General features: G+C 32.2%; 1 protein-coding gene and 1 long non-coding RNA gene across 3 annotated transcripts in view; one reads left to right on the forward strand and one right to left on the reverse strand.

Annotated features, from left to right (window-relative positions):
- The window catches only part of LOC129235300 (serine/threonine-protein kinase 40-like), an 89,396-nt gene that overhangs the window by 23,171 nt on the left and 43,475 nt on the right, over positions 1-22,750 (reverse strand). The window contains exons 1-2 of one of the 2 annotated variants that reach the window (XM_054869029.1): positions 5,162-5,375; positions 4,698-4,783 (exon numbers count right to left, since the gene is read on the reverse strand). In XM_054869029.1, coding sequence (XP_054725004.1) covers positions 4,698-4,783; positions 5,162-5,282 — 207 coding nt within the window. In that variant the 5' untranslated portion in view covers positions 5,283-5,375. Of the gene's footprint in view, positions 1-4,697; positions 4,784-5,161; positions 5,376-22,750 lie in introns of those variants that run through there. The other variant, XM_054869030.1, reaches the window with a different exon arrangement.
- Positions 5,387-9,371, forward strand: LOC129235301 (uncharacterized). The gene is made up of 3 exons (XR_008581581.1): positions 5,387-5,553; positions 7,729-7,830; positions 9,285-9,371. It is a non-coding gene; the product is annotated as an uncharacterized LOC129235301 (long non-coding RNA).

Below are 22,750 nucleotides of genomic sequence, written 5' to 3' on the forward strand. Positions count from 1 at the left end.
AATGGTTTTTGCACTCTTTCATAACCACTTAATGCACTATTAACCCAAACTTTATTCAGTTTTAGTAGCAGCCACCTTAAGTTTGTATGAAAAGCAAAAATTTACTGAGGGGAAATCTTTATGCGTCTTGTCGTCAACTTTGTTAATGCAAATCGCTTTTAAGTGAAAATATTGTTTTACACAAAAAACTTGTTTGCCCCTGATGTAAGTAGTAGTCGACAATCACTTATACCAATAAGATGAAAAACCGATTATCATAAAATGATAGATCAGATCCCTAGAGTTTTGCATTAACAGGGTTTGATTGTATTTAAAATGTAAATGAGCAAACAGAAGTGCATCAGTTTGGTTTTGCATATAAAACAGTTCTTGCTTCTTTAGAAAAATGTAACACAATTTCTCTTTTACAATAATTTTTAGAAGACATAAGAGCAACTGGTGTCTGCCCAGTTTCGCCGACGTTTCATCCCCCCCCCCCATTTTTCAATTTTAATCATACCTTTTGCTATATTAAAGGGGGGAGGAAATTTGAACTGTCGGCAAAAACTGAGGACAAACCGAGCAACGAATGCAAATTTTTTTTAAGCAAACTGGCAGAAGAGTAGATTTTTCCAAGCCAAGGGTGGAGGACCCGAGGGAGCTAAGGAGCTAGAGCTCCCTCCTTTAGGTTCAAAGTTACATTTAATTTTTAGCTGTGTAATTTTTTTTTTTTTTTGATCCCAAATTTGCTATTAATCCTTCAGACCCAATAGCCAAAAAGATACTTACTCTCATAAATCCCGTTAATCCCCCCCCCCTCATGCCAGACACTGCAATAGTTTGCCTTCTGGGTATACTGGGGGATTAGTCTTCTTTGTGGTCTAGCTTTTGTAAATTTTGCAAGATAGTGTTTTTTTATGGTTTTTCTTTACCCCTCTAAGTGCAATACATAGTCCCCTCCCTGTTTTTCAAAACCAGTTGACAGATCTGAGGGGCAAGAATCTTCTCTCTTTTGCAGTTTTTATCTTAGTTCACCTTCATCTGGTCCAAAAACTGGATCTGCTACATCCCTTCCCCCCCCCCCCAACCCCTTTGTTCCATAACTCTGTACATGGTCAACTATAGGGAATAACACATTTCATTATAATTCAATTCCCTTAATATCACACAAATAAAGTTATTTTTTGATTAGTATAGAGCAGGCTTAGAGTAATGGTCGATTACGTAATTGTAATCTGCGTAATCAATTACATTTTTCTGTAATCGTAATCATAATCTGGCAATAAAACACTCGTAATCTTGTAATCTTAATCAACTGTTTCTTGCATAATCGTAACTGTAATCTTAATTTCAATAATTGTAATGAACCATTGTAATTGTGTAATCCTGACTTGCTGCAAGTGAAAACTTGTTAGCTGAGATTCTACCATGTATAAAGGAGATGGGATCGAGACTGAGGAGAAGATAAGACTTCAACAGAAACGTAAAAAAGAGGGCCTTTGGGCACTGCTGACGGTTGTCAAATGAGGATCATAAACGAGCTGTATCGTGAGTTGTTTGTACCCTGTAGGTGCCATTGATAGGGACCCTGCAGGAATGCAAGGCGGGGTTTTAAGGATTGGTCATCGATTTTCCTTTTCATCACTCAATGACAGGCAAACAAGTGAAGCTGGGGCCTTGGAAAGAGAACAATATAAACAGTACTGGCATATGTTTTTGGTTAGAAAGTTTAGAAAAACAATATGCCTTTTGATGTTTTTAGGTTTTTCTACCTTCATTCACAGAAGATGTGTCACCAAAACTGCCTTCAAAAAAATAAATAAAAGAAAGAAACTGTTCGCATTTTTAGAAAAACCTGCCCACACTTCCAAAAGTGATAATTCTTGCTTAAGGGTCATTCTCCAGAAAACATAACTTTTGAATGCAAATATTTTTCAATTTCGAAACCTTATCTTCTTTTTTTTTGTTCTTACATGAAAGTGTTACCTACTAGAAACAACCATAAAGAAGGGCCCAGCTAAGTTCTAATTATTTTACGCATAAATAAAAAAATTTAAAAATGCCTTGTTCCTAGAACATAAAAAAAAGAAAAACTTTTAATATTTAAAAATCAAGGCCAATTTAATATCAAAGTAGTAATTTGTTAATTGTGCAAGCAATCAGCTATTTTAATGATTAGTGGGAATATAATATTAAGCTCTCTTAATTAAAGTACAGCTTAATTAGTGGTATCAAATAAATGTTGAAAAGTTTGTTGAAAGAATGAATGTTTTTAGTAAATTTGAGGATATACTGGCAATTTATAATTTTGGTAGAATGCCTATTATTGATGTATTTGCCCTCCGTCATTTATTTTCCCCTCAGAAATAATGACATTGAAAAGGTCTGTCATGGAGGTGAGGAATTTTCCATTTATAATAGATACATTTTTCAGGGATTTTTTTTTTCTTCGTTGCTACAATCTGCACATGTTAAGCATATGAAAACATGTTCACTTCTTTTTTTACACTAGTTTACAGCCCGAAATTCAAGTTCACGGAGGTGAGAAGTCAGAATAACTATACTAAGTTTTTGAAGCAAAATCTATCTTTTTGTTTTTTGACAAAAATCTCACAACTTCAACTATGTGTCATGGAAAATAAAATTTGATGTCATTTCCGCCACATGTTAATGAGGAATATTATTTTGCGTTTCGGTAACGAAGGTGAGAATTTATTGTGTGACATGACTCCTTGTCCTACTAAAACACAATATTAAAAAATTAAATTTACTTGAATAATTTATATTTGAGACACTTGTGAAAGGAATAATAAATAAATAAGTATATACTTTTAATTAAACAAGTTATGAAGCAACATAAACAGTCACAGTGTGTGACATGCCAATGAGGTGAGAATTCACATGTTGTAAACCAAAAATATACTAAAATAAAAATTATTTTTAAAAAAACTGTTGGTAGGTTTAAATAGATATATTTTTGATGAAATTAAAAGTCATTGTTAAATGAATTGTTCTTTAAAGTTTTTACTGTAAAAGGCGTGTGACAGAAAAGTTACACTTTTTGTGGAATGACCCATAAAAGAGAAAATTGAAAGTCAACTAAAAGCTTATGAAACTAGCGAACCAAATGGGCATGATATTGTTTCCCTAAAATACTGGGGATCAAACATTCATGTGTAGGCACTGCTTAGTAAAATTGCACCTTTTGCGCATCGTCTCCTCCAGTTGAGCGTTTGTTCGTCATTGCTGGAAAATTTTACACTTCTCAGAGAATGAAACCTGACAGTTTTGAAGCATTGGTGCTATTGAAATGTAATAAAAGATTATTTTAAATGCAGTATTTGTTTTTGAAAATTTACACTTTCATAGCATTTGCTTATAATATCTGAATGTATTTTAATACTATGCATGTTTTACAAATCCTGCATTTAAAAGAAACATAGCTTTATTTTTCTCAATAATTGGGCTAAATTACATAGTATTATATTAAATTGTAGAGAATAGAGTAGAAATATAGCACGTAAATTTTAGAAATCATAACCTCTAAAATTTTGGTTGTATGTAAAATAACAATGAATATTTAAATCATGTACAATATACATTATGATGGTGCGAGTCATTTAGATAAGGGATATCTAATTACCTTTGCAGGATACATTGTCAAAATAGTTATGTAGTATTTAAAAGCACAATCAAAAATCATAATTTTTTCAGCTATGACATAGTTACCGCAAACGAGCAATAAGAATTATATATATATATATATATATATATGCATGTATTTTTCTTCCACGAGAATGTAACTGTAATCAAAATCGTAATCGGTACATGATAATTGTAATCGATTACATTTTTTAAATAATCTAATCATCGCTGTAATCTTAATTATGTTTTGGTAGAGGATTATAATCAAAATCATAATTGTAATCTCCTATTTGTCAAGCTTGTAATCGATTACATTCTTTCATAATTGACTCCAAGTCTGGTATAGATTCTGTATTTACTCATTTTAACATAAAATGGTTCTTTCTTTCAGAATCTTTTACATGCTCCAGAAAAGTTTATCCTCTCTCCTGTAAAATTACTATGGCGTGACATACATACTTCTGGCTCTGAGGTATAGAAATATGTAAAGCTTTCAAATAAATTGTGGTATGAAGAAGAGTAACAGCAATAATCAATTTGTTAATTTAAGCCATATCAAAAGTTTTCTACTCTTATTAAATTGTGGTATTTTTAACCGATTAAATAATTACTTTCTGAAGAACCCATAAAAATAAAATTAATATCTGGCATTAAATGATTTCCAAGGAGAAATATCTTCCTCAGTGAAAAAATAATTAAATAAATTAAACCAGGAGACTTGCCACTATCTTGGGTTTAAAAGGGCGCTTAATGTATTCTTGAACTAGATCAAGTTAGTTTTCTAAAGATGAATGGATGCATAATATCCTATCATGCATTCATCATCTTTAGAAAGATTTAGAAATGATTATATGTTCCCATCTTATCATTATAAAAACTTTCTTATTTCAGCATGCTAGTAATAATTAGTGGATATGGGATTCTGAGTGATTGTCCAGGTTTGCAGCCTTCCCTGAATTAACTGGCCTCTTAGACTGCTCAAAGTAATTAAATAAATAATATTATGACAAGCAATTTATTTTACAATAAAACTGTTTGCGAAGAAAAGAACTTTTAACACACTAGTTACTAACCTTCAAAGTATAAAAGTTATCTGTGCCTATTTTTCTTCCTAAGCATTGGACAATGCTCCTAACAGGAGAATTTCCTAGCCTAGGACCTAAATAATGAAACAGGAAAAAATCAACATCAAATCACAAAAATTTATCAAAAGGAAATTAAGCAAAACATGGATAACGTTTCTGAAACTTCATAAAATGTCAAGCAGCTACATAGAAAAATATGGACATAGCAATAACCACTTATGTTTTGGTTTGATTTATCTTAAGATCAATAAACTCAAACCAACTAACCAAAAAATGTTGCATTTTTTGGTTCTGGAAATGTTTTCAACTTATCTTCTTTTTTTTTTTTTTTTATAATAATCAACAGCATATAATTTCCACGACTCTAAAATAATTTGCTGTAGCAAAAATTTAAAAATTTTCATCTGCCTGCAAGGAATGAAAAATTTAGCAATTGTGGGGATTATACCTACCAAGAAGAAAATTTCCAGCTCTTTTGACAGTTTTGTTGCCATGAGAACTTACGTCTGGTCGACAAGTTGAACTAGTAGCATAATCGTGAAAACCAAGAAATTCATAATTAATGCGCTTCATGAAGTTCGTTAATTACAAAACTAGGAAATAAAAAACGTTGTTTTTTCCATAATTCGTGCAATACATTTCCTCTAACACAATGTTTGCTTCCCCCTCAAAATGGAGTGCATTAGTGTGACGTCACTTCCGAGCTGCCTGGTTCAGCAGTTTGTGAACCATCATTCCGTTCCCATGTTATCTCTACGAGGAGCTAAGTGAGGTCTAATATATGTGGAATTATGAAAAGATTTACCTATTTCTTCGTTTTAAAAAGCACTTATTTCAATACCAAGTAAGTTGAAGTATCAAATGCAATCAGTCTTATGTTCATTTTCGGCACAGATTTTATTTGAGAATGAGATAAAGTTTTGTTTACGTTCGCGTAATGAATCATTGAGCTACCATTCTGCATGTAGTGTTACTATTATTGTCGCAAATTTTCCTTCAATCAAAAACTACTTGAATTGATGAAACTATTTCCATATTAAATGAGTAAAAGTCTCCAAAAAATCCGTAATTCACGAAATTTTTGGGGTTTTTTTTTTCGGTTTTTCAGAATAACATAAATGTTTGTTTGCATTCGTAGAGATGTAGTGCTGGTGGTAATTCTGCCAGTTTTTTAAAATATTCTGCATATTTCAACTCAGTTATGAAACTTTTTATGACATTTCATAGTATGTTAAAGCATCATATGCAATGCATATATCAAAAAATTTTGTTTATCATCACTGAATGAACCACCATGCTCCACATTGTGTTGCTACTATTTTTAACTCTAAACGAATTCCTCACACATTTTTCTCTCATTAAAAGCAAGTTACATTGAGATTAAATAAGTCAAAGTCACAAAATAAACGGCATTTCCCTAGTTTCATGGGGTTTTTTTCTGTTTTTGAACGTTTGTTTACATTCGTCGTACCGATATCCTACGTTATATCGTTTACCGGTTCTGTTTATTCTGCAGATATTAATTTCTTCCTAGAATTTATTAGCCGTAAGTTTTATTATTTTGGTTGAAAGTAAGTTAGAGCAAGAAATGCAATAATTTTAAAGTATATTCTATGTTCACTTAACCACCCATGTTCCATGTTGTGATGCTTCAATTTTCACTGTTCACTAATCACTGCAGGTTTTTCTTGGATTACAAAGCATTTGCATGGGTAAAAGTTTTAAACTAAAGTTACAAAATACATACGTATTTCATACATTTCATATACCGCTATTTGTTCTTGACAGCAAGACATTTGTCCAGATTTGTTGAACCTATATATCATTTGCTGTGTAGTGTTGGTGTTATTTTCTACTTTTATTAATTTGTTCTTAGTATTTTATTACAGTCGCCCCTCGCTACTTTGCGCTTCGACTTTCGCGCCTTCACTACATCGCGGTTTTTTCTAGTTTTTTTTCTCTCCAAATATAGTAATTAGCCTTTTTTATGCACTCGTGTAAACATTTTTCTACAAAAGAATTACAAAGTATATGTCTTTTAAGTTAGGTCTGAGGTGCAAGTTGTAGCAGTTGAGGGAGTGGAGGTATAAAATTGCCGAAGAAAGTGTAAGGAATCGCTATCTCATTTTAACCGTTAAGCACTAACTGGAAAGTATAAATCACTGTATTATTTACTAGGGGATAAATACATCTGTAAATGGTGTTGAACAATGTACTATTTTTTTAAGTTGTATATGTAAATGTAGAGGAAGAACAAGGGCTGCTACGGTCACTAACGGGCAATTGATTCATCATCGAACAAGTTGAGGTTTCTCATAGACTAGTAGTAGTGTATAAGAACTGCATGTGTGTATATTTTATTTCCCAACAATTAACAATGTGATATCTATTACGTCTAACATATCTAATTTTCTCATATTTTGTGCAACATATTAAGTAATACAAATGTAATGGTGGCTAAGGATGCTGTTTTATGTCTAGGGGGCTCTAACTATGATAACTTATTTAAATTGCCGTAAGTAAATGTTATGCGCTCTAATTAGAAAAATATATACAGAATCCTACTTCGCGGAAATTCAGTTATCGCGATAAAGTCTGGAACAAATTAACCGCAATAAACGAGGGTTGACTGTAATAGGTTTACATTTAAAAAAAATTATGTGATTGAGACAATACCTAAAGTAGACAAAGTGAGGAAAAAGATCAACTCTGCATTTTGCTTCAAAAAAGAATGGGATTCTAGGAAAAGTATCTGTCTTTAAGCCGTTCTACACTGTGGCTTTTACTATCGAAATTCCAAGTATTTTGTTACCTAATACATTCAGTATAAGACTTTTAGCCGACACTCATTTTTCAATGTCATTCAAACATGATTTCTAAGAATATGTGCTGAAAATTGCTTAATTGAAATGTGTTGTTTACTTATAAATCTGATAATTTTTGAATATTTTGATTGGAACATTTTATCTGCTTAGTTGTATTTATGTACATCTTTTGATATATTCCTTTTTTCCTTCAGAACCATGAATTTTTTGCACCCATTTGCAATCACTTCAGTGAGCGTGATGGCTTAGATTCCCAAAAGATGAGAAGCAGAAAGAAATTAGAACAGAAATATAAGGTAAAATTTAGTTTTATTATGTTAATATCTATGCATAATCATTTAATTTTATACAATAAGAATTAAAAGTATATTAAGTTAAAAGCTGTTGGGTCATTCAAGAACCTGACATATTTATTACTTTTTACCTACATTTTACTGCTAAATAATTATATAAGTATGTATCTCGCAAGAGAATTGTCATGTGAGGAAATCGAAGAAATAACTTCATTCGAAAATTGAAATACTATCAGCCCCTTTTATTCAGGTAGCTAACCTCCCGGAACCGAATATTTTCCCTTAAACGCAATGTTAACAATCCCCATTTAGTCGAATAATAATTTTCTTGGACAATCAAATTATATTCATCAGTTTCGCAAAGATTTTTGTCGATATATTTGAAGGAAGGTTACGACCTCCCCCCCTCCTCCTCTGAATCCACACTAGTCATTCGCATTTTCTGTGGTCTCCTTTGAGAGAAAGGTTACCATATTTGGTTATCTATCAAATTCTTTTGATATTTGGTTTTGAGCTTTAAATGTTGCCACAATTGTCATTAGTGTGTGTTAAAATATATATTTGATCCCACTGTTATAATCATCTCCCTAGCGTTACCTTTACCAGTTTGTGTCGCAAGCCCGTTCTGTATTTGTCAAGAAGTATGCAAAAATATTTTAATCACATTTTTCCTCCCAGACAGTTTCTTAATCTCGGCCTGGTAATATACCCTAGCTCCTATATGGGGGATATAACTAGCTTTATGCATGGTAAACGAATTTGGTTAGCAAATAGGGATGTACCAAATATTTGTTGGTATTCGATTCACTGAACTATTCGACTCACAAAACAAACCAAGCATTAGGTTCAGCCGAATAACCTTGCAACTGTAAATACTCGGACAATTTGTTAATAAACCCATATTTATGTATACAATGAATTAATGTTATAGTATATACAGATTGTTACTTACTAATATTGTCACATTCAAAGTAATTTTATTGTTAACACTTAGATATTACATTTAAATTTCGTTGCTTTTCAGTTTTCTTTCTTCTTCTAAGTTTATGACGTCGTATGACATTAATATAAAATGAGGCAAAGGATAGAAAGTGCCAATTCAAATAAGTATTCCTCTGAACAAGAGAGTATACTATTTTAGCCATTAGTGTTCACATATTTTTTTCTGTTTTTCACTGTTGGTTTAAAAAAAAATATTTGAATATTTTTACTCAAAATAGCTCAATTTCCTAACATTTCCCAATTTTTGGAAGAACATTTCCAAATATCCTTATTTTTAGCTTTATTGCATGCATATCTAATGTAAAATTTCCTCAAAAGTTAAAACTATCCCTTAAAAGTTCTTACTTAATATATTCTTATTTTCAAGACCAAAATCCACAGAATGGAGTAGCAACCCTCTCTTTTAAACCTTTCTTACTCAAAAAGGATTTATGTGCCGCATTTTTTCCTTTTAGGTCATCATAACTGGAGTGTCTGGAGTCAGATTCATTGGCGTAGCAATAAGTTTTTCATATGGACTGATATTCGCTTACAGCTTAAAGTGTTTGTATTGAAAATGTACATATTATAAATGTATGTAAAAAAATAAAAGTTTTATGTAAAAAAATTGAATATTATTTGTTACACAAAATGTTTAACATTCAAAAGAATAATTCTTATTTAAAATATATAAGTCTAGTAGTATATATTTGTTTTACTTTTTATGCCTTTCTTTTTCAACGGGTATTTAATTAAGAAATATCAGAGAAGTAACAAATATTCATTTCCTAGAAATGCATTTATCCTTAAAGTGAATTATTTAAATATAAATTTTTCAGAAACTCTCTTTTGAAGAACAAAAGTGGGATAGACTTAAAAAAAAAAAAAAAAAAAACTATTCACTATTGTTTTTTAATTAATTTTTAATGTGTTGATTTAATTTTTTCCTATCATGAATGTTTACACAATTACAAGTAATCCAATGTTGTTTTGGTAGGAAGATTAAGGAAAATATTACCCCCAGCTTCCAATATTGTTAAGTTTTCAATATAGACTTCTCGTACGGGAGGGGAAACTGCTCCCTCGTTTCAAAATGTCATATTTCATGAGAATAGAACCATTAATTGGAAATGGGTAGTTTACAATGGTCATCCAATGAAATTTTTCATGCTATGTTTGATATTTATAGAGGCTCTTTTAACCAGTAATGTTAAAAACTAATAACATAGCCCAATTTTACAGTACAAGTTCAGCTTTGGATACACCGAAGCCTCCTCACTTCTTTTAATCCCCACTTTTGTGGTGTACCAGCTGCCTATGATTTTCAGAAATCCCTTAAAAGATATCAAAGGTTCATATAAATTTGCATTGCGGTAAGCCGCTGCATTTATTTACATTTATTACAGTTTTTTTGTCTACATTCTGTTTTCTGCCAGACGTCATCAATAAGCTCACTTCTTTTGCATTGAAGAAAAGGGCTCCTCATAACCACGAAATGCATGTATGCTGTATCTGTGATCAAATGTAGCTGAGCCTTGTTTCTGTAGTCAGGTGTGACAAATCAAACCATTTAACAATGCCATCTGAAAAAGGAACTAATGTATATATAATATATTTACATTTTATACTTACTACCAAAAATTCATTCACAAAAGACATTATAATAAGAATTGTAGAAATATGGGAAACAAAGAAGACAAAGATTAATTTTCAGTTAATAAATCTACTACAACCATATCAAGTAATTTAAAGAAAAAATCATGGTATGGAACTGAGATTTTGGAAATTTAAACCATGGCGATGCAGTTGTTGTGAATGGTACCGATAAAAATCAGCTGTTTTTCTAAATGTAAAAGATAATGAATACTACTGATTTCAATGATCACTCATTCCAAGGATATTTTGAGAATTTGGAATCTGTACCTAACATTTTTTTCTTAATTTTAAAAATTATACCAATCCTCCAAAAAAGAGAAAAGTTAACAAAAGGGATATTTAAACTATTTTGCTATTTACATTCAAGAAAATCTACAAAAAAAAAAAACTTATCTAAGGTATAAATATATCATATAGCGCATTTTAAAAATGTAAATAAAAAACATCTTGTAAAGTACATACAGTCGACTCTCAAACTCACTGAGCTGAAATCCGCAATTGAAGTAGTGAGAAGCAAAGGGATGTAAGTGCAAAAATTAAAAATTTGGAGCCAACTAGAGGACAAAAGGTAGGTGAACCTCTCCTCTGTTTTGGGGTAAGAGATATTACTAATAGCAGGGGGGGGGGGTGGAGAAAGGACACCTGTTGGCTCGAGACTGAAGAGGGCCTAAGATTTTTAAAAGGAGGGGTAAAATATGTAAAGAGACGTAGTTGTAAACAATTTGGAGGGGGCTTGTAAAAGTCATTTGTGACGGGCCCCAAACCGGTTAATGAAGGCCTACCTAAGACTGCAACTTCAAAGGTTTTTTACTCAAAACTCGAAAATGTCCATTTACTTCTCAGTGTTTCAATTGTCTAAAATTTGCACAATATTTCAGATCAAAACAATGAAATTTACACAATAAAATATAGAGTTGGAATCTGAAATAAAAATAATATTTAAAATTAATGATAAGAAAAGTTAAATGTTTAAAAAGTTGAATAAATTTGTGTTTTAAGGTTAAATTCCAACACATTGTTTGAATAATAAGTCTATCATAATTATTTTATAATAGGATTTGTACTGACTACTGACTGTCAGATTTCACTACTTCAAGATTTCTTTCTGGTGGTTTTTAAAATGTAAGGTATTAAACTCTTACAATTTCATTTAATACATAAAGCAGTTACTTTCAATTAAGTGTCAATGATTGAAAAAGGGGGAAAAAATCAATATGTGAGGAAATAAAATAAGTACAAGTTCTAGAACACTGAATAATAAAAAATAAATACACATAGCATTATAGGTTTAATTTCGTTAGACCTGGGCTAATTTTTTTTCCTTAAAAATAGCTCAGAAAATGACAGAAGTAAAATTAAATGATCATTATGAGCTGTAATAATCGAAAATAAATTAAGAATGCTGCAACAGAGAACAAATTGTAAAATTATTGTTCTGAAAGCTTTTCCAAAGTTTCATTATCAATACACTGTACAACTTTTCTTTCATGCTTGCCTGAACATTCCCCATAATATCTAAACCATCACCATCATAAAGGATGAACATGTGATTTTGAAATTCTAGAGAGTTTGCTTCTTTAGCAAGAAGCTTTCTCTCACCAGCACTTTTCTCGAGATTTGAAAGAAGCAAAGTACTGAAATAAAAATTCAAAAAAATTCAGAACTTTTCCACGAATTCAACTTTAGAAAATTTGTACACGAAACATTGAATAACAATTTGTAAATCCATATTGTGGTATTTTGTGATGTATTAAAAACTTGTTAACGGTACGAAAACAAGTTACATTTTGAAATGTCTGGCTAGTGCCACCACTCACAAAACTAATTGCACACAATGTTTCAAGTTTTAATAACTCCAATTAATTTTTGACAGTTGCTTCGTTAAATTAAATACAGAATACAAAATCATAAATATTTTACATATAATCAGATATGAAATAAAAATCCAAAAGTATTCAATATATTATGCTAATGGCAGTGTTAGAAATCCTTAGAAAAAGTAACTAGTCCGTTAACAGAATAACTGGTCAACTAAACAACAAATGCAGTTAAACTAGAAATGTGTTCCTACATCAGATTGTAACCATTTTACTTAATTTTTAATTTTTTGTAAAATCTTCAAAATGTAGTTATAATTGGCTTTAATTAAAAATTCATCTAAGAAAAATTTACCTCAATTTAATCAAACAAAATTACTGCAAATTTAAAAATAAAATTTTAAAGCTGTAAATAATATGATATTTCTGAATTAGAGATGATCATTAACTACTATTACTACTATTGTTGGAGCAAGTCTAACCCAATACTCCGACAGTATCACAATGTTGTGAAAAAGATCTGCGTAGACTTCACAATGCTGCCAGATTAGGTTTGCACCGACTTTAGTCTCAGGGACTTGAACTCTATTTCATGGTGGTGGGACCAGGACCCGGGATTAAGACATCAGGGGGCCCTAGGCTGTAGGGGCTCATCTGTAGTCAATCCTTACAATTTTAACCATTAGCCAAAATAGTTACGGGCCTTTTGGGATCCCAGGCCACAATCTAGTTTGCCAATTCGGTAAGCAGGGCTTGGGTTTGAGTTTTCACTGGCCTTGGACTAGCGGACTGCCAGCGATTTCAATCGCTGCTCATGGGGGAAAAAATTATTAGCATACTTTTGGAAACTGGTATCACTAAAACTTTATGTGAACGACTTCCATCCAATTTAAAGTTTTCTTAAATTAAATTAAGAGGAGGTAATCTAGAACAGTGGTTTTCAACCAGGGTTGGCCGGATTGGACCCAATGGGTTTTTTTTTTTTTTTTGAAAAACCCATTTAAAAAAACCTATTATTTAGCCCACTTTTGGGTTTTTTTTAATTTTTTGCGAAGTTTTTTAAAAAAATAATTAATTTAAATATTTTTACAATTTAAACTTCTATTTTGTTTGTTCTTCACCACAGATAATGGACATAAAAATGAATTTTGAACTTTAATAGTATTTCTTAACTCTTAACGGCATTAAAAATACTTCAAAGATTTAAAAAATATATATTTAACTTTTATCTTTAACTGGTCAATAAATAACTCAAATTATCTTGACTAAGTCCTGTCACGTCTGGTTTTCTCAATATTTGTAGATTGTACAGAGGAAACTACTCTAGCTAAAAAGGCTTTCATGTGAATTATTTTCTGCAACCCGACACGTCACAAATTTCGAATTAACAAGTTATATTTTTTTTTAGAAATTAACAGGTTTTACAAATGGTCGGACAGAAAACAGAATAGGATGTACAGTATTTTCATTATCTTACAAAAAAGTTTAATATTTCTTAATCTGTACACAGAAATAGAAAAACAGGCAACATAAAATTCAAAGAAATGTCTTGATTAAGCTGGAATTCAGTAAATAGGGATTTAAACTACTTGAGGTTCTACAGTAGTTTTGCATAAAAAAATAAAATGCAATAAAGTAAAATGCAAAAAAAAAAAAAAAGTAGTAATTAAAAACGAACAATAGATTTTATCACTCAAGAAGTAATTTTGCCTTAACTGTTGGTAATCATGGAAACTAAAAAATCTGAAACTTCACCATTCTTGGGTTTTGTCGTCTTTCATACTCTTCTTCAGAAAATGTTGAATTTTAACTAGTTTTCCAGCTTTTTTTACCCCAAGACAATTCTTGTGCTTTGTTCATATACTTCGCTACAATATGCTACAAGTACCCTACATTTTTCCCTAAAAAAAGACAAAAAAACCCACATTTCTTTTAAAAAACCCAGCTTTAGTTGGGTTTTTTGGGTTTTATTTAAAAAAACCCAAAAAACCCTGGGTCCATGGGCTTTTTTAAAAAAAACCCGGGTTTTTGCCAACCCTGTTTTCAACCTCTCTGAATCCATGTACTGCTCTCGTATATCATTAACTATGTGTAGCTCCAACAACTTTTCGTTCAAGAGGTAATAGATTTAATATCTAAAAATACTATAAATCACAGCAGAAAATCAGATAGCAAATGAAACAACACAGGACAGGCAGATATTGGCTGTACAAATGCAAACACTTGTCTTGCTCTCAAAAACAAAAGAAGTACATAAAATGCATGAAATACAGTTCATTTTGTTGACTGTGACTGATCTATTACCAATGCAAATGGTTTTTAATGTAAGGAAAACTTGCAGTAGTTAGTGAACAGTGAAAATTGATGCGTCACAACATGGAACATGGGTGTTTCAGTGAACATAGACAATAGCTTGCATTTTTTTTTAAACTTATTGTGAACCATAAGAATAAAATTAAAGACTAATAAATTCTAGGTAGAATTTAATATCAGTAGAATAAACGGTACCAGCATAAGATATAACGTAGAAGGATTTAGGTACCACGAATGTAAACAAACATTTATCTTATTTTTTAAAAAAAATACATAAAATTAGGGAAACACGGTTTACTTAATCTATGTGAATAGCTTTTAATTTGTGAAAAATGTGTAACGAATGTGTTTAGCGAGAAAAATAATAGCAGCAACACAATATAGAACATGATCATGGTGGTTCATTCAGGGATTATAAACAAAATTTTATGATATACACATTGCATAAGATGCTTCAACACACAATGAAATGTCATAAAAAGCTTCATAACTAAGTTGAAATATGCAGAATTTTTTTTTTTAAAAAGAGGCAGAATTAACACCAACACTACACTTCAACGAATGTAAACAAACACTTACGTTACTCTGAAAAACCGAAAAAAAACCCCATAAATTTCGTGATATACGGATTTTTTGGTGACTTTAATTCATCTAACATGGAAATAGTTTCATCAATTCAAGTAGTGTTTGCCGGCGCCTAAAGTGCTCGGCGCCCAAAGTTCCTGGCGCCCAAAGTTCCCGGCGCCCAAAGTGCTCGGCGTCCAAAGTTCCCGGCGCCAAAAATGCTCGGCGCCCAAAGTTCCCAGCGCCCAAAGTGATCGGCGCCCAAAGTTCCCGGCGCCCAAAATGCTCGCCGCCCAAAGTTCCCGGCGCTCAATCTGCGGAGTCCAATCGACGGCGCCCAATCTTCCCATTTCAGTGTGTGTAGGTGTGTATGTATGCGTATGCATTCAGGATATGGACGCAACCTGGAGACAGGTTTCGCTAGAGGAGCAGCATCTTTACGGGCCGGTCGACGGTGGTGCTGCAGAGGAAGGCGGGGGGGGGGGGGTAAAGTCATAGGAACGCCAAAAACAGTCAAGTGAGAACAATAAGCAATGTGATTGCTCAAAAATAAAAAAGAAATTAGTTCATGTTGAGCAAAGGACAAATTGCAATCACGTAAGAACGTACACCACGATCAGTGGCGGACTGGCCCGCCCCTATTCACCCTCCCTCCTCTGCTTCTCGAACATGTGTCCCTTTAAACCTGTGCCTCTTCGTTTTTTACTTTCTTCTATATCTAATATATAGAAGAAAGTATTGGATAAGTGCAAATTTTCGAATATTGACGGATTCGTACGTTTTGAGGTTTGTGAGTCCATTTCGACCATTTTTGGAAAATGTCTGTGTGTGTGTGTGTCACGTATGATGTGTGTGATCAGTTTTTTGTGGCCGCTCTACAGCAACCGCATGAAATCGAACGAAATTTGGTACACTTATGTGCCCCTATGTGAACTTGTGCCCGTTATTTTTTGGCGTGAATTCCACCAAAGGGGAGGTGGAGCAATGGGACGTTTTAAGGAACAATAACTCCAGTGAGTAGGGTCCTATCTCAGTTCGTAATTGCGAAAAATATAATTTGAATTCAAAATTTCAGAATTCAAATTAATTTTCTTTTTTTTTCTCTTTCTCTTCGTTTTTTGACTAATTTCAAAAATTAAATCTGGCAATATTTTGAAAACACTACTGTGTTTTATTCAGAATGGCATAGGAATGGTGTGAAAAAAAAATTGAACTTCATATTCGAATTCAGTTTTGCGTTATTTTTGTTTTACTACAAAATTTCAAGGTGTACGAACAATTTTAGGAGCCACTGTATAAAAATATAACAAAGAACATGTGTGTATATGTGTGTGTATATATGTGCATGTTCTCTGTACAAAACCACAGTTTACGTCCGATGAACCGTTCGAATTTTATTTTTAAAGCCCGAAAATGGCATTAAATGGTTCATTCCACCCAAAATAATTATCCGATTTCTTTGATTCAGGTCCCATTCGAAAGTCCGCGAAAAACACCCATAGAGTTCCTTCGTTTCCTTCGAGTTTAAAAAAAAAAAGCTGTAAAATCACCAGAAAAAAATTAAAAAGCACTGCGAAGCGTAATGGAATAGAAATTTTAGAGCGGAAAATTATCGTTTGCGTGATTTCATTTTAACCATAGACTAATAATAAGAGTAGACCGAGCTTTCCGCATATCGACCGATCCCAAGCGGTAATTCTGTAATCCACGCTATGGCTTGGTTTCTTCCATGTTCGATAGATGGCGCCACTACTTTTTCATGATTTTTTTTGCTTTCTTTTTAAAAATGTCTTGTGTCTTTTGAAGTTTTAACCATGGATAGCTTACCATCCGGCTTTACTTATTCAAATATTAATATTACAAACGATCAAAACGAAAATTTAACTTACAGAGTAAAAGAAATCTGATGAAAATGCTGCAAATGTAAGTTTTAATTTTTTTTTCTTAATTTAATTGCGGATAATCCCGAAAAAAAAAAGATGTTATTAAAGGGACAGAACAGCCGATTTAAATTATTGGAATTTAAGAAAAAAATGTGAAAATTCATGTGCCTAAAGGTTTAACGTTGTAATTAATAATTTAATCAACGGTCTAATTGATACAACTATATCAATTAGATAACATTATATGCAGTATTGGGGGGGGGGGGAGTACATATATATATAGTGTGAAATGTAAGTCAGAACAGCTCTTTTACAAAAGTACTCCAATAGGCTTTCTAGTTTATTTATTTATTAATTTTTTGCAAAACACACACACACACACACACACATATATATATATATATATATATATATATATATATATATATATATATATATATATATATATATATATATATATATATATATATATATATATATATATATATATATATATATATGTATGCCAATGATTTTTTTTTTTTTTTTGGTGGTGGGGGTGTGATCGCTTCCTTTTGGGGGGGGGGACATTCACCCTTAGTTTTATTTACCCATGTATTGTAGCATTTTTAAAAATTGTCTGTTTAGTTTGTTCTTTAACTTTTGTTGTTTTTTCCACCAGTACTTACATGTTCTTTACTTAATTGCTATGTTGGGCCTTTTTTGGTTAAAGATTTTTTAGATTGTATTTGTGTTTCAATAAAAATTGAATTAATTTCTCTTTTGAATGGCTTATACAGATTTAACTTAAATATGCTTGTTAATTTTATACACAGAACTGGTTACATCAACCGATTCCGATCCGCCAATATCAACTAATTCCGATCCGCCGGTCGAAATGCGATCCGAAAACTGCTGGAAACGACAGTCCGTTTTGGAAAATTATAGGCAACTTTTTACTTTAACTTTTTGATCGCCAGAAAAAAAGTCTTTGTTCAGTAGAAATATTTTTCTAAACAATCGGGACCGAACCCCATTCGGATAATTAGAACCAGAAAATGTTCTATTTAAAAAAAATAATTGAGTGTATGTGATGTTACTCAGTTGTAAAATATTTTATTGAAAATGAAATAATAAAGTAAAATTGCAAAATTAAGGAATAATTATTTGAAAATGTGGGACTGATATTACACCAAAAAAATTATAATTTAAAAATGAATAAATAGAAAAATGAAATAAAAATGAATTATAAAAAAAATTGTAAACAAATTTTCAGAACTTATAAAAATTCTCCCCGAAATTCAAAAAATCCCCCCTGGAATCTGAAGTAACGGGGGACATTCCCCTTCTAGAAATTGAACCCTATTTCAAACCCTGTTATATATACATTTAATTAAATGTAACTTGCCTTTGTATTGTGATTGTCAATTTAGCAGTGCATCCTGTATGCTTTGAAGGACCATCCCCAGAAACTATTCTGTCTGTCAAGCACACAGCGATAGCTGATTCTGTATTTATTAAATCTCCCTGATTTCGGATATGTTGTTGCAACACGCCAAGTACTTTTTGTATCTTCACTGTGTTGCTGTAACAGTTCTGTGTATAAAATTAACAAGCATATTTAAGTTAAATCTGTATAAGCCAATCAAAAGAGAAGTTAATTCAATTTTTATTAAAACACAAATACAATCGAAAAAATTTTTAACCAAAAAAGGCCCAACATAGCAATTAAGTAAAGAACATGTAAGTACTGGTGGAAAAAACAACAAAACTTAAAGAACAAACTAAACAGAAAATTCATTTTAAAAAATGCTACAAAACATGGGTAAATAAAACTAAGGGTGAATGTGTCCCCCCCCAAAAGGAAGCGATCACACCCCCCACCACAAAAAAATCATTGGCATATATATATATATATATATATATATATATATATATATATATATATATATATATATATATATATATATATATATATATATATATATATATATGTGTGTGTGTGTGTGTCTTTGTGTTTTTCAAAAAAAAAAAATAAAATAAATAAATAAATAAAAAACTAGAAAGCCTATTGGAGTACTTTTGTAAAATTGCTGTTCTGACTTACATTTCACACTATATACATGTACTCCCGCCCCCCCCCCCGAATACTGCATATAATGTTTTCTAATTGATATAGTTGTATCAATTAGACCGTTGATTAAAGTATTAATTACAACGTTAAACCTTTAGGCACATGAATTTTCACATTTTTATCGGCTGTTCTGTCCCTTTAATAACATCTTTTCTTTTTTTTTTCGGGATTATCCGCAATTAAATTAAGAAAAAATAATTTTAAAACTTACATTTGCAGCATTTTCATCAGTGATTTCTTTTACTTTGTAAGTTAAATTTTCGTTTTGATCGTTTGTAACATTAATATTTGAATAAGTAAAGCCGGATGATAGGCTATCCATGGTTAAAACTTCAAAAGACACAAGACATTTTTAAAAAGAAAGCAAAAAAATTATGAAAAAGTAGTGGCGCCATCTATCGAGCATGGAAGAAACCAAGCCATAGCGTGGATTACAGAATTACCGCTTGGGAACGGTCAATATGCGAGCTTTCCCAGGCTTGCTGCTGAAATATTGGTTCATGGATACATCATGTGACTAGTGGAAGGATTGGCAAAAACTTTGGCAGCATGGTTGCTAGATGGCAACATTATCTATAGTTTGGCACTCGACATGCATTTTAAGACGTAATGTATTTTCATTATAATTTTTTTTTTCCAGGTGCAGAGATTGAACTGTTTTTCTTTTAGTTATGCATTATTTTGGCATTAGTTTTTGATCACAGTTTTCAGTAACTTTTATTTCATTTGGAGCTGCTACGTCAGCGTTGGCGTGAACGTAATAACGTAAACGTTTTGCGTAAACGCAAAAATTCACTAATCGGTATCTTAAATTGAAATTTTAGGTGAAAATCTTACCGTTTGCTGATTATTTTTGGATCTTTAATTGATTAGAGAGTTATTGAAATTGAATAAAGAAAATGCACAATACTATCTAAACGAAAAACTCACTATATTAACAAAATATTTACAACTTAGAATAACAAATTTATAAATCGGACTCCATAAAAGATCATTCTTCCGTGTTCCATCAATTCTATTTATTTTATTTCTCGCTCGCGTTGATCGTCTGCTACTATCAACGCCCGCTGTTGCTAGGATATCCACCAGTCACATGGTTTGGTTTATGAGCAGCAATAGGGTTGCCATAGCTCAGTCTACTCTTATTATTAGTCTATGATTTTAACTTAGCGTTCAGAAGGTTGCCACTTTTTTTTTCTTCTCTCGTTTGTGGCCTTTTTTTTTTTTTTTTGAGGTAAGTTGTATTTCTGGGGAGTTCGTTTAATTTTTTCCAGGAACTTTTGATTTGAAATTTTCTCTCTTTGAGAATGTATTTTGACGGGAAATTTTGTAGCATTTTTTTCTCTAATTGAAGCATGATGGTTAAACACTCTTCACTTGACAAAACACTTTTTTTTCGAGGTAGACCGTGCAAAAAGTCGGGCAATGCAGCTAGTTAAAAATAAACAAGAAAAAAACGTTGATGAAAAAAAAAATTTTTTTTCGCGATTTGAATGCAAGTGAACCCCACCTCTCCCCCCATATTTGGTTCCGTCGGCGTACATGGGTCTAGTTTACCTCTAATTGTGTCTGATAATAATATTTTTAGAAAAAATATGCTTAATACTTTCCTGAAAGTACAAAAAAAAAAAAAAAACAATTACTTTTTTAAACACATTTAACCATTCATTTACTAAAATTAATTACTTCACTGTTGTTGCTGTCAATTGGCGTGCAAAATAGGGGGCTAAGCGCCACCTAAAGAACTTTTAACCCCCCCCCCTCCCCATTATTTTTCTAAAAAGATCGTAAAAATTTCGGGGAATATCTTCATTCCTGTCTCCTATCTACCCCCTTTCCCAGGCTTGCAAATAAAGCTTGGAATTGAGCCTTTAAGACTTCAATTTTGAAAAATCCCAAAAAAGCCCGGCCCTCGCCCCCCCCCCCTCCAGCCCCACCCGTTTGTTTAAACACCAGAAATAAATTAAAAATGGTCCCTCAGGACATCATCAATTTCGCAAAATTTACGATGGAGAAATCCCGAATCCCCTATTCTCGGTCTAGGAAGATTGGGCGCCCAAAATGCTCGGCGCCCAAAGTTCCCAGTGCCCAACCTTCCCATTTCGATCATAGCAGATATTAGTAATTTAGCAATATATACTACTCAGGGTCAGTTTCCGAGTGGTTTACGTTGCAAAATATTTTCGTATCTGACATTGTCACACTTGGATGACTAGAATGATCGTAAGTAGTATGAGTAGAGATGCAAAGAACCCTCAGTTTTGGAGCTACGAGAATAAACCCGGGAATTTTGGGGAATAAACCCGGAACTTTGGGGAATATTGGGAATTTTGGAAGTAAACATACTCTATGTTTTTCCACGTTGAATCTGGGCTTAATATGTAATTTTTTTCAGATGACATCATTGCTAAAAAATCTTTTATGTTCTCTGTATAAAATGTGCAATTTAAAATTCAAACCTAACTAAAATTAAAAATATGCTTCTTGAACTTTTCTTTCTTTCTTTCTTTTTTTGAGCAATCACGATTGCTTATTGCTTTCATTTGACTGTTTTTGACGTTCCCATCATTTTTCCCACCGCCACCCTCCGCAGCATCACTGTCGACCGGGTCCTCACGATGCTGCACGTCTAGCGAAAACCGTCTCCAGGTTTCGTCAATATCCTACACTTACACGCATACATACACGCACCTACACACATATACATATATACACCTACACACACATACATACACCTACACACATACACATACACAGTCTCACATACACACAACTACCCACACACTCATGCCTGCACACAGACACAAACACATATGCCTACACACACACATACACATACCCCCCGACACACATACACATACCCCCCACACACATACACACAACTACCCACACACAGACACAAACACACATGCCTACACACACACACACATACCCCCCACACACAAACACACACGCTTACATATACACACACACTCGTGATTGCGAAAAACATAATTTGAATTCAAGATGACAAAATTCAAATTATTTATTTATTTTTTTTTTGAAAGAAATTCAAATTGTTGGTTAATGCCCAAAAATAATTACGTAAGCAACCCTTGCTTACGTGGAATAATATGTCTTATCTCAGTGAAAATATTAGAGAATGTTAATTATACAAATAAATCATTTTATGGTTAATTACAGATTGGTAATGTTTAAAAAATATTCAATATTCTATCGGTTAGATATCTAATTGCAAACCATTTAAAAAAGTCAGTTCAGGGTAGCTAAACAGTTTATTTGGTACAATGTTTTTAGAAAAAAATGTTAGGTAACTTTCATTTACAACAGTAAAAAGCATTAAAACTTTCAAATCGTGCAGGGAATAAGTTAAAATTAGTTTAAACTAAGGCCGCTATATAAATAGGCCGGCGCACAGTGGTTCAAGGGCGGAAAAAAATAGCCATTTTTAAGTTTTAAGATAAAAAATATTTCATGCCGTAATTACTTAGTCCTTGAGTTGTAGTAACTTACTCCATAAGAGTTTTTTTGAAATAAAAAATTCGTTTTTACAAAAATAGGCCGAGATTGTTGAATAATTATGTTTTTACTTTTTC

The sequence above is a fragment of the Uloborus diversus genome, chromosome 2 (assembly GCF_026930045.1).
Source record: "Uloborus diversus isolate 005 chromosome 2, Udiv.v.3.1, whole genome shotgun sequence".
Lineage (NCBI taxonomy): Eukaryota > Metazoa > Arthropoda > Arachnida > Araneae > Uloboridae > Uloborus > Uloborus diversus.